The sequence below is a fragment of the Salmo salar genome, chromosome 28 (assembly GCF_965601325.2).
Source record: "Salmo salar chromosome 28, fSalSal1, whole genome shotgun sequence".
In the NCBI taxonomy this organism is placed as follows: Eukaryota; Metazoa; Chordata; class Actinopteri; order Salmoniformes; family Salmonidae; genus Salmo; species Salmo salar.
In genome coordinates this window covers 9,026,641-9,045,419 of record NC_138318.1, presented here as the reverse complement: position 1 = coordinate 9,045,419, position 18,779 = coordinate 9,026,641, and the positions used below count along the sequence as shown (strand labels likewise).

At 41.9% G+C, this 18,779-nt stretch overlaps 1 protein-coding gene and 1 long non-coding RNA gene across 4 annotated transcripts in view; one reads left to right on the top strand and one right to left on the bottom strand.

The window, feature by feature from the left end:
• hecd2 (Probable E3 ubiquitin-protein ligase HECTD2) overlaps positions 1-18,779 on the top strand; it is a 43,993-nt gene that overhangs the window by 17,305 nt on the left and 7,909 nt on the right. For 2 of the 3 annotated variants that reach the window (XM_014178907.3, XM_082970351.1), the window contains exons 12-18: positions 2,863-2,970; positions 3,244-3,376; positions 3,824-3,912; positions 9,909-10,067; positions 13,390-13,464; positions 13,589-13,676; positions 13,827-13,933. In XM_014178907.3, coding sequence (XP_014034382.1) covers positions 2,863-2,970; positions 3,244-3,376; positions 3,824-3,912; positions 9,909-10,067; positions 13,390-13,464; positions 13,589-13,676; positions 13,827-13,933 — 759 coding nt within the window. Of the gene's footprint in view, positions 1-2,862; positions 2,971-3,243; positions 3,377-3,823; positions 4,461-9,908; positions 10,068-13,389; positions 13,465-13,588; positions 13,677-13,826; positions 13,934-18,779 lie in introns of those variants that run through there. The other variant, NM_001165382.1, reaches the window with a different exon arrangement.
• On the bottom strand, positions 5,281-18,148 carry LOC145865528 (uncharacterized). The gene is made up of 2 exons (XR_014383021.1): positions 17,961-18,148; positions 5,281-6,212 (listed from the first exon to the last, which is right to left on the bottom strand). It is a non-coding gene; the product is annotated as an uncharacterized LOC145865528 (long non-coding RNA).

Sequence of the window (18,779 nt, the reverse complement as noted above, 5' to 3'; positions counted from 1 at the left end):
TTGACGACAGCTTTGCACACTCTTGGCATTCTCTCAACCAGCTTCATGAGGTAGTCACCTGGAATGCATTTCAATTAACAGGTGTGTTTTGTTAAAAGTTAATTTATGGAATTATGGAGTCAGAGTCCAGAGTCTGGTAACAAACATATACTGTCCCACGGTTGAGTAAACAAGCAAGTTCATAGTCAACAATGCACACAAGAGTCATGAGGCAAATAGCATTAAGGTAGTCACCTGGAATGCATTTCAATTAACAGGTGTGGCTTGTTAAAAGTTAATTTGTGGAATTTCTTTCCTTTTTAATGTGTTTGAGCCAATCAATTGTATTATGACAAGGTAGGGTTGGTATACAGAAGATAGCCCTATTTGGTAAAAGTCCATATTATGTCAAGAACAGCTCAAATAAGCAAAGAGAAACGACAGTCCATCATTACTTAAAAAATGAAGGTCAGTCAAATATGGAACAATTCACTTTGAAACTTTGAAAGTTTCTTCAAGTGCAGTCGCAAAAACCATGAAGCGCTATGATGAAACTGGCTCTCATGAGGCCCACCACAGGAAAGTAAGACCCAGAGTTACCTCTGCTGCAGAGGATAAGTTCAATAGAGTTATCAGCCTCAGAAATTGCATCCCAAATAAATGCTTCACAAAGTTCAAGTAACAGACACATCTCAACATCAACTGTTCAGAGGAGACTGCGTGAATCAGGCCTTCATGGTCGAATTGCTGCAAAGAAACCACTACTAAAGGACACCTATAAGAAGCAGAGATTTGCTTGGGCCAAGAAATCCGAGCAATGGACATTAGACCGGTGGAAATATGTCCTTTGATCTGATGAGTCCAAATTTGAGATTTTTGGTTCCAACTGCCGTGTCCTTGTGAGATGCAGAGTAGGTGAATGGATGATCTCCGCATGTGTGGTTCCCACCGTGAAGCATGGAGGAGGAGGTGGGATGTGTGGGAGTGCTTTGCTGGTTACACTGTCTGTGATTTATTTAGAATTCAAGGCACACTTAACCATTATTCTGCAGCGATACGCCATACAATCTGGTTTGCGATTAGTAGGACTCTCATTGGTTTTCAACAAGTCAATGACCCAACACACCTCCAGGCTATGTAAGGGCTATTTGACAAAGAAGGAGAGTGATGAAGTGCTGTATCAGATGACCTGGCCTCCACAGTCACCCGTGCTCAGAGTGAAGGAAGAAAATAGAAAATAGAAATAAATAGAAATAAAGAAAAACATGAGTAGGTGTTGAGTAGGTGTGTCCACACTTTTGACTGGTACTGTTTATTATTATTAGTATTGTTATTATTTTACATAATTGAAGTATGTTGGACCCAGAGTATTTCCCGGTCAAGTCTTCAAATCAGGAATAACCCTTAACTATAAGTATACAATATTTACAGTGTGTATCTCACTGCATCAGCCTGAAAACATACACTCTCCCACTGTGACAGCAAAGCAGTGGTCCAATGCTAACAGCATGTACAGTGAAGGAAAAAATTATTTGATCCCCTGCTGATTTTGTATGTTTGCCCACTGACAAAGAAATGATCAGTCTATAATTTTAATGGTAGGTTTATTTGAACAGTAAGAGACTGTTCAAATAAGTATTTGACCCCTCTGCAAAACATGACTTAGCACTTGGTGGCAAAACCCTTGTTGGCAATCACAGAGGTCAGACGTTTCTTGTAGTTGGCCACCAGGTTTGCACACATCTCAGGAGGGATTTTGTCCCACTCCTCTTTGCAGATCTTCTCCAAGTCATTAAGGTTTCGAGGCTGACGTTTGGCAACTCGAACCTTCAGCTCCCTCCACAGATTTTCTATGGGCTTAAGGTCTGGAGACTGGCTAGGCCACTCCAGGACTTTAATGTGCTTCTTCTTGAGCTACTCCTTTGTTGCCTTGGCCGTGTGTTTTGGGTCATTGTCATGCTGGAATACCCATCCACAACCCATTTTCAATGCCCTGGCTGAGGGAAGGAGGTTCTCCTTCCCTCGGTACATGGCCCCGTCCATCGTCTCTTTGATGCGGTGAAGTTGTCCTGTCCCCTGAGCAGAAAAACACCCCCAAAGCATAATGTTTCCACCTCCATGTTTGACGGTGGGGATGGTGTTCTTGGGGTCATAGGCAGCATTCCTCCTCCTCCAAACACGGCGAGTTGAGTTGATGCCAAAGAGCTCCATTTTGGTCTCATCTGACCACAACACTTTCACACCACGAGGTGAGATTGCAACGCCACGAGGTGAGATCTTGCATGGAGCCCCAGGCCGAGGGAGATTGACAGTTCTTTTGTGTTTCTTCCATTTGCGAATAATCACACCAACTGTTGTCACCTTCTCACCAAGCTGCTTGGCGATGGTCTTGTAGCCCATTCTAGCCTTTTGTAGGTCTACAATCTTGGCCCTGACATCCTTGGAGAGCTCTTTGGTCTTGGCCATGGTGGAGAGTTTGGAATCTGATTGATTGATTGCTTCTGTGGACAGGTGTCTTTTATACAGGTAACAAGCTGCGGTTAGGAGCACTCCCTTTAAGAGTGTGCTCCTAATCTCAGCTCGTTACCTGTATAAAAGACACCTGGGAGACAGAAATCTTTCTGATTGAGAGGGGGTCAAATATTTATTTCCCTCATTAAAATGCAAATCATTTTATAACATTTTTGACATGCGTTTTTCTGGATTTATTTGTTGTTAATCTGTCTCTCACTGTTCAAATAAACCTATCATTAAAATGATAGACTGATCATATCTTTGTCAGTGGGCAAATGTATAAAATCAGCAGGGGATCAAATACTTTTTTCCCTCACTGTACTGTGGGAGCAACTGCAAATAAAGAATGCGTCTTGTTATTTATTGCAGCAAAGCCTAGTGGACAAAGTGTCTCGCAGACAGCGAGTTGACATGAGCCTGCTGTTTCTTAACATCAAAGTCAGGCGGCTGCAGCTGGTCAGTGACTCACTGGATGAGGTAATACCATCTCCCATCTAAATCTAGGCACAGTACACGCAGACACACACAAGCATTACTTAAGAAGACAGCCCAGCCCTGGTAGAGTAGCTTGATAGCTATTTCTGTTCACACAAGAGCCAATTAATTTGAAGCAGTTATTCCACTGCTTTCAATGCAGTGCATTTCAAAACTGAAATGTCCAAGATATGTATAAGTTCAGACATGCAGCATGCCTAGGTCTGATGAGTTCAAGAGAGTTGGCCACAGCTTAACTTGTTCTCTTGCTTTTAGCTTGCTAGAAACCGAGCAGACTTGAAGAAGAAGCTGAAAGTGACGTTTGTGGGGGAGGCTGGTTTAGACATGGGCGGTCTGACCAAGGAGTGGTTTCTCCTTCTCATCCGACAGATCTTTCATACAGACTACGGTGAGAGATATGGGACAAACAGATCAGGCATATGTGTTGTCCTGAGCCATAGAGATACAGATGTTACAGCTGTTTTGTTTGCAACAATAATCTTTTTCTCCATAGATAACAGTAGAAGATTATGGGAGTTACTTCACCTTTAGCCCTAGCTGTCTATATCTCATCCTAAAGTTTCAACAAGTACCCAGACTAAGAATGTTGACATAGCCATAAATGAAGAAAAAAACTCAAATGTATGATGTTCTAGGTCATATAGCACTGCAATAATAGATATCCATTCAATTACAGTAACTTCCATTCAGTCTGGGACCTAGCAGTCCAAAAAGGAAATTCCCATGTACTCTATTCTGACCATTTGTTATCTTTCTTTGACTGGAGGCCTGTGTTCTATGTCATGTTTGGGCCAGAGTTGTGTTTAAGCAGTTTATTTGTGTCTCCTCTCTGAAGGCATGTTTACATTCTTCAAGGATTCCCACTGTCACTGGTTCAGCAGCTGGAAGTGTGACAACTACTCCGAGTTCCGATTGGTCGGAGCCGTATCCTTTTGTACCATACCGTGATTTATGGTACTGTGTAGCCTGTGGTGAACTGTAAACAGATTCTCAACGTACAGCACCAGTCCTCATGTTGTACCCTTTTAACTGCCGTTTTAATCAGGTCACATAGTTAGCTGACTAAAACTCCTGGCGTTACTCTTAAGGGGATCTTTATATATTTACCATAGATACTCTGAGGTTCTCCACTCTCCCTACCCCATTTTAATTGCTGCTTTGCAGATGATAGCTTTAAGTTTTAGAACTATAATTTTGTGGGGATTTGTTTAGAATTTGGTTATCTTCTAAACTGTGGATCCAATCAGAAGAGACTGTAGTGCTTTTCTATTTGACACATTGCAATCTGATGTCATCTTATAGAACAACTAAAGTATGCAGAATATTAATGTGTTAAGTTACCGGGTCATTCCACAAATACAGTGCCTTTTATGTCCTTTTGACATTATGTGTGTACGTTTTGATAAAACACTAAATTTAACAGTTGGATCCAATACATTTATGCTCAAACTAAAGTAAACTATGTTAAAAAATTCCAATAGTAGTGTGTTTTCATTAAATTATTTCCTAGGGAAATCCTAATTTTGTCATGTCCCACATGATTGTCCGACTTATTTTAACCAGGGGTTGGAACCAAAATTATTTTCCAATCATTTTTTTCTGAACAGCACCCTTATTAGTGCACCCTTATTAGTGCACCATTAGCACGTTTTTGGTTCCGTTCCACTGTTTCGACCAGCAAAATACAGTTCTGAACTGGTTCGAACCAAAACAAGTTTCCGTTTATATAGTTCCTTTCTGTTCCTTTTAAAACCTTTGAAATCAATTTTCTTTTAACATTAAATTACTTCACCAATCACTGCGAATAGAACAGCTTTCTATGGTGGGGGCAAGCTATAGTTATTTATATGAATTGGACAGACAAGTGTAGGGCGCGAGATGAGACTGACATTTTGCGGGTGCAGAGACAGGGAGAGAGGGTGGAGGAGGAAGCTTGGCTTGAAATGCATCTTCTTATGACGTGCATTATCTGAATTAGGCCCACAAAATTATACCTACGGAAGAGCTGCTTCTATGAAGGAACTTTGAATGTCTCTGAACTTCCGAGAGTTAGCTTAACGCTGGACCAGAGCTAGCTAGATTGAAATTACACCCTATTTTCACCCACTCAAAAGACAGCCAAAAGTTTGTTGAATTCCCAATGTGTTATCCCTCTGCTTTCAACCATCTAGAAGCACAACCAAATTCCAATGGAAAATATATATGATTTTTGGATTAGTTGTCACCTAAGTGTGTTATCACTGCGCTTTCAACCATTTAAAAGCACACCAAAGTTCAAATGGGAATACAATGTCAGATATTTAGTTTATTTAAATACAACAACTTAATGTGTTATCACTGTGCTTGATCTAATAGCACAACCAAATAACCTGGATTGCAGTTAGTTGAGGTTACGTTAAAGTACATGGTTTCAAGTTATCAATGCCGTTTGAGATTTTGTGCAGATTATTATAGCAATTGTGAAGATTTCCACAGACCTGAGACCCTGAATGCTTTCTACGATTACATAAGAATACATTTATTGTTACAGTAACCTCAAAATGTGTCCATGGATGTGTTACTAATTTTATGGTTGAAATACCGTTACATTAGTTTGTAAGATAGCCTTAACATTAGGCTATTTACTGTCTTGTAAAAGTAATATTGAATTGTGTTTGGTTGACATCTCAACTCAATTTAAAGGAGGTGTACGGTATCTACTGCTTGGATAGTTCCATCTGAGCCACTGGCTTAATCCTATTCTTTAACATCTCAACCAAAAATAAAAGTTAAAGAATAGGATTAAATCAAATCAAACTGTATTTAAAATTAGCTCCTATTTAAAATGTGGTCCTATTCTTTAACTTTGATTTTTGATTGAGATGTGAATCCAACATATCAATCAATCAAATTTTTATAAAGCCCTTTTTACATCAGCCAATGTCACAAAGTGCTATACAGGGTCAAATAATAATAATCACAGTGGTTGTGATTATTCAGCACCTCAGGAGTAAATGTCAGTTGGCTTTTCATAGCCGATCATTCAGTTAGAGACAGCAGGTGGGTAGAGAGAGAGTCGAAAATAGCAGGTCCAGGACAAGGTAGCACGTCCGGTGAACAGGTCAGGGTTCCATAGCCGCAGGCAGAACACTTGAAACTGGAGCAGCAGCACGACCAGGTAGACTGGGGACAGCAAGGAGCCATCAGGCCAGGTAGTCCTGAGGCATGATCCTAGGGCTCAGGTCCTCCGAGAGAAGAGAGAAAGAGAGAGAGAATTAAAGGGAGCATACTTAAATTCACACAGGACACTGGATAAGACAGGAGAAATACTCCAGATATAACAGACTGACCCAAGCCCCCCGACACATAAACTATTGCAGCATAAATAATGGAGGCCAAGACAGGAGGGGTGGGGAGACACTGTGGCCACGTCCGACGATACCCCTGGACAGGGCCAACCAAGTAGGATATAACCCCACCCACTTTTCCAAAGCACAACCCCCACACCACTAGAGGGATATCTTCAAACCACCAACTTACTACCCTGAGACAAGGCTGAGTATAGCCCACGAAGTTCTCCCCCACGGCACGAACCCGAGGGGGGCGCCAACCCGGACAGGAAGATCACGTCAGTGACTCAACCCACTCAAGTGACGCACCCCTCCTAGGGACAGCATGGAAGAGCACCAGTAAGCCAGTGACTCAGCCCCCTTAAATAGGGTTAGAGGCAGAGAATCCCAAGTTAATAGGATTTTTACCGTATTGTAAAAGTGATATGGAATTGTGTTTGGTTGTCAACTCAACCAAATATCAACTTTCGAAGGAGATATATCTTCTGCATGGATAGCTCCATCTGTGCCACTGAGTCTGGCTTTAATTCCAGTCTGTCTACAAATTAATAATTTTTATTTTGAATTCACGTCTCCATTTCAACCAAAAAGCGAAGTTAAAGAATAAGACTAAATCAAATCAAAGCAAACTTGAAATACAGTTTGATTTGATTTAATCATATTCGTTAACTTGTATTTTTTGTTTGAGATGGAGACGTGAATCCAACATATTTATTATTAACTTGTAGATTCCATTTGAAAGGCCTAAATAGCATCATTGATGATGTATGATTGATAAAGTAGGGTTCCATTTCATTTGCTCTGTTGAACCAACAGTACTCTTTGGAATGACTTCGATCGCAACAGTGAATCTATTAAGTAGAGATTTCTCCCAATTTTTTGTCATGATAGTACAGTACATTGGTAATAGTCAGTGACAAATATCAAAGCTAAGCAGCACTGGGCTTGGTTAAAACTCTGGATGGGAGACCAAATGAATAGATGTAGATAGATCAAATCTCCAGTAAGAGGTGAATATCTGATGTTTGAAATGTACAAATTCAACATATTTTATACAAGGTTTGTCTATGTTGAAAATTGGTTATGATGACATAATCCTATGGTTGAAATTTGACCCTCAAAACAACAGTTTACGACGTTGATGACTTTCTTTGAATCCAATATATTTTCCACGTAGATTCCACATCACAATACGTTGACAAATGACAATGAAACAACGTTAATTTAACCAGTTTGTTCCCAGTGGGTAGTTACAGTGCATTCGGAAAGTATTCAGACCCTATCCCTTTTTCCACATTTTGTTACGTTACAGCCTTATTCTAAAATAGATTAAATAAAAACATGTCTTCGTTAATCTACATACAATAACCCATAATGACAAAGCAAAAACAGGTTTTTAGATATTTTTTACAAATGTATTAAAAATAAAAACCAGAAATACCTTGTTTATATAACTGTTCAGACCCTTTGCTATGAGACTGGAAGTTCAGCTCAGGTGCATCCTGTTTCCATTGATCATCCCTAAAACTTAATTTGAGTCCACAATTGATTGGACATGATTTGGAAAGACACACACCTGTCTATATAAGGTCCCACAGTTGAAAGTGCATGTCAGAGCAAAAACCAAGCCATGAGGTCGAAGGAATTATCCGTAGAGCTCCGAGACAGGGTTGTGTTGAGGCACAGATCTGGGGAAGGGTACCAAAACATTTCCGCAGCATTGAAGGTCCCCAAGAATGCAGTGGCCTCCATCATTCTTAAATGGAAGACGTTTGTAACCACAAAGTCTCTTCCTAGAGTTGGCTGCCCTGCGAAACTGAGGAAACTGAGCAATCGAGGGAGAAGGGCCTTGGTCAGGGAGGTGACCAAGAGCCCGATGGTCACTCTGACAGAGCTCTAAAGTTCCTCTGTGGAGATGGGAGAACCTTCCAGAAGGACAACCATCTCTGCAGCACTCCTCCAATCAGGCCTTTATGGTAGAGTGGCCAGATGGAAGCCACTCCTCAATAAAAGGCACATGACAGCCCACTTGGAGCCTACAGCCCGCTTGGAGTGCCAAAATCCACCTAAATGACTCTCAGACCATGAGAAACAAGATTCTCAGGTCTGATGAAACCAAGATTGAACTCTTGGGCCTGAAAGCCAAGCGTCACGTTTGGAGGAAACCTGTCACCATCCCTACGGTGAAGCATGGTGGTGGTAGCATCATGCTGTGGGGATGTTTTTCAGCGGCAGGGACTGGGAGACTAGTCAGGATCGAGGGAAAGATGAATGGAGCAAAGTACAGAGAGGCCCTTGATGAACGCATGCTCCAGTGCTCTCAGGAGCTCAGACTGGGGCGACGGTTCACCTTCCAACAGGACAACGACCCTAAGCACACAGTCAAGACAACTCATGAGTTGCTTCGGAACAAGTCTCTGAATGTCCTTGAGTGGCCCAGCCAGAGCCCGGACTTGAACCCGATCGAACATCTCTGGAGAGACCTGAAAATAGCTGTGCAGCGACGCTCCCCATCCAGCCTGACAGAGCTTGAAAGGATCTGTAGAGAAGAATGGTAGAAACTCCCCAAATACAGTTGTGCCAAGCTTGTAGCATCATACACAAGAAGACTCGAAGGCTGTATTCGCTGCCAAAGGTGCTTCAACAAAGTACTGTGTAAAGGTTTTAAATACTATGTAAATGTGATATTTCAGTTTTTAATACATTTGCAAAAATATAGAAAAAAAACAGGCTGAGTCAGTCCACCCACATACACTCGCACCCCTTCCACCTCACCAGTCTGTCTGCCACTCGGTTAGAATTGCAGCACACTGACAGACACTGAAGTGGCTATGTGTCTCTATCTGTAGCGAACACAACAGGGAGGGCAGGGTGACAAAAAATTCCATGTCACAACGGTGCAAGAGAGAAAGAGAGAGATGTAATAGAAACAGAAGGTTTTGTTGTGTCTTATTTTGTGAGCTGCAAGTCTGGTCTGGAGCGGACTGCGTTTCATCCTCCGCCTGTCAGTTCTCATGGAATTTTCCCCAAGCCTGCGCCAATATAACTTTAAGCATTTTTCCAAACTCTATTTAGCAAGCCAGGGAGCTCGTAGAGAGATGAGCTCTGCTGCTCAACCTCTCCCACAGAAGTTCCATATGGACGACACGTGGAGTGAGATCTGCCAGAAGCAGCTGGTAGCACTTTAGGAGTTCAGGCTCCCTACAATTTCATTCTAAATGCATAATACACCTGCTGTTTATATTCCCTGTTCAGATCTGCTACAAGCCAATATAAAGTACATGTCAAAATGCAGTGATAATCAAGTAATGATTGGGATCATTAGCACATGCTGCAGGGTCTGTGAAGCTGGTATAAAATGCTGTCATTGTTATGAAGTATGAAGAGCTCAGAAGCAGAATACTTTAGCAGTGAAGTGAAAAGGTTTTCATCTGAATGCTGTGCTACATTAAATGAATATAACCAGCCACATTTTAATCTGTTCTAGTGGTTTATATGATTATAACCGTGAGTTATTTGGGTGTTGAAGATACTTGCTTTCTATTGTAAAGGATCTGTACTATGTTACACATTTAACTGTATGTGTGGCAGCTCATGGGCTTGGCCGTGTACAACAGCATCACCCTGGACATCCGCTTCCCTCCCTGTGTCTACAAGAAGCTTCTGACCCCGCCCGTGGTGCCGTGTGACCCCGATACCCCCGTTGGCATGGCGACCCTCATCCTGGACGACCTGCAGCAGGTCATGCCTGTATGTACACGACACAAGCTGTGACTCAGCTCTCTTAGTTACCCTCTCTCACTGGCATTCTTTCCCATTACACTGCACTCTTCTCGTAAGGATCACAAGTACAATAATATTGTTTGCAGTGGTAATAAACCATGGGAAAGTAACATTTGTTTACTTGCAAAGTACTCTGCTTTTCAATAATAATAATGTACAGAATCAAAAGAGTGGATGTGATGCTTATGAGAGTACTGCCCTGTTTTAGAAAGGTTTACATTGTCTCTGGTTTAGTGTTGACCTGTTTATGAATATGGCCCACTGGGCAAACACTGGTTGAATCAATGTTGTTTCTACGTCGTTTCAATGAAGTGACGTTAAACCAACATGGAATAGACGTTGAATTGATGTCTGTGCCTAGTGGGGGATGTATGGTTGCTAGACTAAGATGTTATATAGACTGTGTTAGTTAAAAAGACTGTGTTAGAATTAACTGCAATATGGCATTGTTCCTACTTATAGCTAAATGTACAGGAATACATGCAATATGCATAAATAATGTATTTGTAATGATGTGAGTCAAGGGGTCTAAGGAAATGCTCGTGCATCACAGGCGTGTGAAATAATCAACCAGGCTCACATTCCATACAGTCCCAGAGTCTCACCCTGCCACCAGTCTTGTTATAACAGTATGGCTGCAGCCAAGGTGAGATGAGACTGAGCTGCAGCCAGGTCTCAGAGGTGCCGATACAACCATCATCACCTCACACCCCGGTAAAAGCTGCCATAGATGTCACACACAGGAGCCCAACACTGCTGATTAAGATCTCCTGGTGATGGCAGCTTTTTTTTATTGAACAGGAAGATTCAAGGATGCCAGGCTAGCTGTAGTTTGTTAGCTGTCTAGGAGGAGAGATGGAGAGGAGAGATACAGTTCACGTGGCATGACATGCTTCTCTTTAGATTTTTTGATGAACTCCCAAATTAATATTCTGCAATTGCCATCAAAGTTATGCTTTGTTGTTATAATATTTCCTTATATAATCCTGTAGTTCCTCATAATATGTTGATTTTTCATTCGCTAGTCAGTGATTGAAGCCTTGACATTTTCCAATATTCACCAGCAGAGGGCTGTCAAGCCCAACTTTTGCGCATCACCGCTTGCATGTTTGAACTCCACAAACTCAAAAGAACAAACCAAATCTATAGTAATCATATAAAAATGTTGTATGCACATACAATGCATTACTGTCACTAAGACTAGTATTTACCTGCTTTTGGTGTAATTGTATAGCTTTTTATGCAGTATGCATCTCATTGCGCTGCGTTTTGTCGAGTCAGCCTTGCTGAGGCCAGATGTTGTTTTTTTACTGGGCAGCTGGCCTTCTCTTTGCTTACATAACGGCCTCTGGGCGTTTATTTGCTCCCTGTTGAATACTTTTTCCTAAATTGGTGGAGGACAGGGAAAAAACTACTGCAAGTTCTTTAAAAAGACATGCTAATAGTGCCCAGCACTGACGTCAAACACATGCAATTGTTCTTCAAATGATTTTGCATTGTAAAATGTACTTCATTTTATGAGGTGTGGATTGGAAAAGCATAATCGCAGTGATGTCATGTAAAATACATACAGCATACAATGGTTATTTTGTTTCCTCAATACGTTTTATAGATTGTGTAGTGGGAAAGGCTTTACATGATTTTCTTGTTGTTTTGTCTTACAATGCCATTACAGTAATTCAGTAAAGGAAATTCAGTCATTAGATATCAATAATAAAATGAAGTCAGATTTTCCTCCATGAAACGTTCTATGAACATAGTGTACTGTGCTGCATAGGGCAGACGTTCCCACCGTGGCAACTTTCAAATGGCAATTTGTTTTCCTCTTAGGTTTTTTTCTATTAGTCCTTCACAGATTTAAAGGAGACATATACTTCATAAAGACTGGTTGCAATCTACAGTACCAGTCAAAAGTTTGGACAAACCTACTCATTCAAGGGTTTTTCTTTATTTGTACTATTTTTTACATTGTAGAATAATAGTGACGACATCAAAACTATGAAATAACACATATGGAATCATGTAGTAACCAAAGAAGTGTTAAACAAATCAAAATAGATTTTAGATTCTTCAAAATAGCCACCCGTTGCCTTGAAGACAGCTTTGCACACTCATGGCATTTTTTCAACCAGCTTCATCTGGAATGCTTTTCCAACAGTCTTGAAGGAGTTCCCACATATGCTGACATCTTGTTGGCTGCTTTTCCTTCACTCTGCGGTCAAACTCATTCCAAACGATCTCAATTGGATTGAGGTCGGGTGATTGTGGGGGCCAGGTCATCTGATGCAGCACTCCATCACTGTCCTTCTTGGTCAAATAGCCCTTACACAGCCTGGAGGTGTATTGTGTAATTGTCCTGTTGAAAAACAAATTATAGTCCCACTAAGCACAAACCAGATGGGATGGCGTATTGCTGCAGAATGCTGTGGTAGTCATGTTGGTTAAGTGTGCCTTGTATTCTAAATAAATCACAGACAGTGTCACCAGCAAAGCACCCCCACACCATAACACCTCCTATTCCATTCCTCAGAGTGGGAAACACCTACTCTGCGTCTCATTTGGTCTCAGATTTCTACCGACCTAATGTCTATTGCTTGTGTTTCTTGGCCCAAGCAAGTCTCTTCTTTTTATTGCAGTCCTTTAGTAGTGGTTTATTTGCAACAATTCGACCATGAAGACCTGATTCACGCAGTCCCCTTTGAACAGTTGATGTTGAGATGTGTCTGTTACGTGAACTCTGTGAAGCATTTATTTGGGCTGCAATTTCTGAGGCTGATAACTAATGAACTTATCCTCTGCAGCAGAGATAACTCTGGGTCTTCCTTTCCTGTGGTGTACCTCATGCGAGCCAGTTTCATCATAGCACTTGATGGTTTTTGCGACTGCACTTGAAGAAACGTTCAAAGCTCTTGAAATATTCCGGATTGACTGACCTTCATGTCTTAAAGTAGATGGACTGTCATTTCTCTTTGCTTATTTGAGCTGTTCTTGCCATAATATGGACTTGGTCTTTTACCAAATAGGGCTATCTTCTGTATACCAACCCTACCTTGTCACAACACAACTGATTGGCTCCAAAAAAATCCACAAATTAACTTTTAACAATACTTTTTTTGGTTACTACATGATTCCATATGTGTTATTTCATAGTTTTGATGTCTTCAATATTATTCTACAATGTAGAAAATAGTAAAAATAAAGAAAACCCTGGAATGAGTAGGTTTGTCCAAACTTTTGACTGGTGCTGTATATAAAAAGCATTGCTTATAGATTTAGTCTTGTGTTTCAGGATCTTGCTCATGGGCTGGCAGAACTTCTCAGCTATGAAGGCAACGTGGAGGAGGACTTCTGCACAACCTTTCAGGTTGGGAAAACACATTCATTCTTGTTCACAATAACACCTGTGAAACATAATGTCTTTGACTTCACAATAATCAATACTGTTACAGCACAAGGGAAGCACTCCACTAATGTGATGATCATTTTAGGTGTCGCAGGAAGAACTAGGTGTGATCAAGTCCTACAATCTGAAACCAGGAGGAGATAAGATTCCTGTTACCAACCAGAACAGGAAGGGTAAGTGAGGAGTAGACAGACTGCCAAAGACCAGAGGAAAGACAACTGTCCTGCAGTAGCATGTGATATCTAACAGTGCCTTTCAGACTATGTGGCATTTGTTTGTTCTCTCATAGTTGAATGATTGTTTGATTATTCTTGTCTTTGCAGAGTATGTCCAGCTGTACGTAGATTTCCTGCTGAATAAGTCCATTTACAGGCAGTTTGCTGCCTTCTTCTATGGCTTCCACAGTGTGTGTGCCTCCGACGCTTTGTTGGTAAGAATATCAAGACTTTTACTATCAAAGGGAATAAATTAATTCTAATTGGTGTGACCAACTGTAGAAAAACGTTATGAATTCCAACTGTCATTATAGGTTTTTGGATAAAGTATATCACTATCACAGAGAATTCAGAGGACATCATTTCAGTGCCAGCTGGTCCTGTTTGAAGTGTCAGAAGTCAATAGTTTAGTCAACTCCTATAGAACGCTTTCTGATTAGGCAGCATCGTGATCATGAGGCCCGGAGAGGCAACGAGGAGTGCAGGATTGGAAGCTCAACTGTGAGTGCGTGCATGTGTGTGAGTGAGTCTACTGTTCCTCGCTGCCTGTTCACAGAGGCTCCCCACCCCCTCTCTTGGCACAGGCCTCCTAACGGGGGTGTTTTGTGTGTGTGTGTGTGTGTGCTCTGTCTCCACTTAGTGACCAGGGCTCATTGGGCCAAAAGGGGGAGGCTCGTATGAGTGGCCTATTTAAAGAGTACGTAGGGAACCACAGTGGCAGGGTTGACGTCCACCATGAATATCAATCAGACAGACCACAAATCTGCTGTATTCATGCAGAACCAGCCCAGCTTTAGGGTTAGATTTGCATGGTTTAACATGAGAGGATCTGGATCACTCTGGTCGTTGTCAGTTGGTTTCCCAATAGTTATTTAACTGTTGCTAGGCTCTGTGAGCCCTGTGAGTATCCTCACTGATCTGCTGACAGAAACCTATCAGCGTACTGTGTAACTAACAAGGAGTGAAATACAGGTAACTGCCAAAATAAAGGAAACACCACCATAAGGTGTCTTAATAGGGCATTGGGCCACCACGAGCCAGAAAAGCTTCACTGCACCTTGGAATAGATTAGTACAAAAAAAATAAAATAATAATAAATGTATGAAATGTATGCATTCACTACTGTAAGTCGCTCTGGATAAGAGCGTCTGCTAAATGACTAAAATGTAAAAATGTAAAATGTAATTCTACAAGGGTTTGGAACTCTATTGGAAGGATGAGACACCATTCTTCCATGAGAAATTCCATCATTTGGTTTTTTGTTGATGGTGGTGGAAAACGCTGTCTCAGGTGCCCCTCCAGAATCTTCCATAAGTGTTCAATTGGGATGAGATCTGGTGACTGAGACGGGCATGACATATGGCTTACATCGGCCATGGCATATGGCTCAGCAAAAAAATAAACATCCCTTTTTCAGGACCCTGTCTTTCAAAAATAATTCGTAAAAATCCAAATAACTTCACAGATCTTCATTGTAAAGGGTTAAAACACTGTTTCCCATGCTGCTTGTTCAATGAACCATAAACAATTAATGAACATGCACCCTTGGAACGGTCGTTAAGACACTAACAGTTTACAGACAGTAGGCAATTAAGGTCACAGTTATGAAAACTTAGGACGCTAAAGAGGCCTTTCTACTGACTCTGAAAAACACCTAAATAAAAATGCCGAGGGTCCCTGCTCATCTGCTTGAACGTGCCTTAGGCATGCTGCAAGGAGGCATGAGGACTGCAGATGTGGCCAGGGAAATAAATTGCAATGTCCGTACTGTGAGACGCCCAAGACAGCGCTATAGGGAGACATGACGGACAGCTGATCGTCCTCGCAGTGGCAGACCACGTGTAACAACAACAGGATCGGTACATCCGAACATCACACCTGCGGGACAGGTATAGGATGGCAACAACAACTGCCCGAGTTACACCAGGAAGGCACAATCCCTCCATCAGTGCTCAGGCAGTCCGCAATAGGCTGAGAGAAGTTGGACTGAGGGCTTGTAGGCCTGTTGTAAGGCAGGTCCTCACCAGAAATCACCAGCAACAACGTCGATCTGTGGGCACAAACCCACCATCGCTAGACTGGCAAAAAGTGCTCTTCACTGACGAGTCGCGGTTTTGTCTCACCAGGGGTGATTCGTGGTCGGATTCGTGTTTATCGTCGAAGGAATGAGCGTTACACCGAGGCCTGTACTCTGGAGCGGGATCGATTTGGAGGTGGAGGGTCCGTCATGGTCTGGGGCGGTGTGTCACAGCATCATCGGACTGAGCTTGTTGTCATTGCAGGCAATCTCAATGCTGTGCGTTACAGGGAAGACATCTTCCCTCATGCCGTACCCTTCCTGCAGGCTCATCTTGTCATGACCCTCCAGCATGACAATGCCACCAGCCATACTGCTCATTCTGTGTGTGATTTCCTGCAAGACAAGAATGTCAGTGTTCTGCCATGGCCAGCGAAGAGCCCGGATCTCAATCTCATTGAGCACGTCTGGGACCTGTTGGATCGTAGGGTGAGGACTAGGGCCATTTCCCCCATAAATGTCCGGAAACTTTGCATGTGCCTTGGTGGAAGAGTGGGGTAAAATCTCACAGCAAGAACTGGCAAATCTGGTGCAGTCCATGAGGAGGAGATGCACTGCAGTACTTAATGCAGCTGGTGGCCACACCAGTTACTGACTGTTATTTTTGATTTTAACCCCCGCTTTGTTCAGGGACACATTATTCAATTTCTGTTAGTCACATGTCTGTGGAACTTGTTCAGTTTATGCCTCAGTTGTTGAATCTTGTTATGTTCATACAAATATTTACAAATGTTAAGTTTGCTGAAAATAAATGAGAGGACGTCTCTTTTTTTGCCTGGTTTATATGGGTTTTTTTACCCCTTTTTCTCCCCAATTTTGTGGTATCCAATTAGTAGTTACACTCTTGTCTCATCGCTGAAAATCCCGTACGGACTCGGGAGAGGCGATGGTCGAGAGCCATGCGTCCTCCGAAACACGACCCAACCAAACTGCACTGCTTTTGTTTCACTCATTTACTGAAGTGTTTCCATTATTTTGGCAGTTACCTGTACTACCTCAACCATCCTTAATAGGCAAACCATGGTCCATATCTGGACCCAGAACAGCGTCAATATGGAACGAAGGTGACATATGCACAATTAAGACATGCAAAAATGTTAAGAATTGCAGGAAATAAGTTTTAAAACAAACATTTTCTTTCCACCCTATGGTAAAATGTGTAGAATTGCAGAAAATTTGCTTTAAAACTGCAACATTTCTCTCCACCAACAAGAGGTGTGTGTTTGTCGTGGACAGTGCCTGAGTTGGGGTAGGGGTTTATTAATACACTGATAAATGGCAATGTACATCTGGACCTTTGCCGCCTAGGAAATGTGTGTGAACTGACCCTTTCCAATAGTATTTGAGAACCCCTGGACAACACCAAGTAATCAATCAATTAAAGTTGACAAGATTGAAATAGACTGGGGTACTGCAATTAACTGTGTGTAGTGAACTGTCAGATAAGCTGACAGCAGTGAGCTCAGGGATCTGTCTGGGCAAGGATTCTGCTGTACCAGCAAAAACAAATATTTGACTGTTCAATTATCTGTTTGGTGTACGTGTCAGTGAATGCCAGAGTTGGTATTTACTGTACGCCACAACCTAACCGACCCCACCACAAACCACAGTCAAACATTAATTAGCCTAACTGCTTTTCCCTTTGCAGCAAATGTAGCATGCTGATTCATCCTTTTTGGATACTGTAGATAGAAAAGAAACACAAAAATAGAAATGTAGTATGCATGTACCAGCAATATCATTTTCAACAGGATCAACCCCTACAAAAATATCCATAAATTATAATCCGTATAATAATTCACATTTCCTGTTGCTACTGGATTATTTCCCTGCTGCAGCAAACTGGGTCAAATTAATATCCTACATTTGTATTAGTCCACTCAGTTCTTGCAAATCAGGAGATTTTCCCTCTTTGCTTTCCAAGGCAGTGCATGCGCCTATAAGCAGGCTCGTACTATACATGTATGTTCATGCTGGTCAATGATAGTGTGACAGTGGGATAGAAGCATGTAATGTACATGTAGGAAAAGTCAGCTATAGCCCCCCCACATAGCCCCACGCCAGCAAAAGCAATCGTCTTTCAAACCAGCTCATTGTGACAGTTGCGCAACAGTTGTCTACGCTCTCATTGGTTATGCAACTCTGCTTTGACAGTTAAAACTCACCAGCTGCCTGGTGGGGTGAGGGAAGAGGGGGTGTGGCAGGCAAGGTTTGAACCGTCCCAGATTCTTCAGTAACTCTATATCCCAGCTGGAACTTGCCATTGGCTTGTCTTGCTTTAACTAGTCAACGGGTTGTATTTCTGTTTGCACTCCGTGGACACGGTGAAACTCTGATGCTGTGAGGTGGTTGTGTAGACCGTGCACTGCCTGACACAGACGTCTGGGTGTGTTTTGATAAGGTGGAGTCACAGATATGAAGAGTGCATGGGAGTGAATGTGGTCAAGGACCGAGTGATACAGAGAAAATATGCAACTATGTCAAATAGGGTTTGCAAAATGAGGCCAAATGTATCAAGTTAGCAACAGATTGGATACTGTATCTGATAAATACAGTTTAGGCAGTGTGTGACACAATGATCCATACATATGGCACGCTGATCATGCACCCCATTCCCTTACTATGACACTGTACCATAGTCATTGATGGTTCTGTTTAAGTGCACATTTTGTGCAGCACTAGTGCAATGAACAGGGATTCATGATTCAGACTACCATGATCGTAACTAATTGTCTTGTGTCATGCAGTAGGTTAGTTTTAATGGGCAACTCCACTTCCTGATTTTTTTGGGTTCATTAAGAAATGCTAGCGATTAGCTTCAGCCGGCTGGTGTGTGACTGTGGCAAAGTCGGTTTGACTTTGGATAACCTAGCTCTGGGGCTAGTTAGGGTCCGTCAACACAATGTAAATGAGACAATATTTTCATGTTGCACACCTTTTAGTTTTCTCATGAAATGCTTTCAATATTTGTATTTGAATTTCTA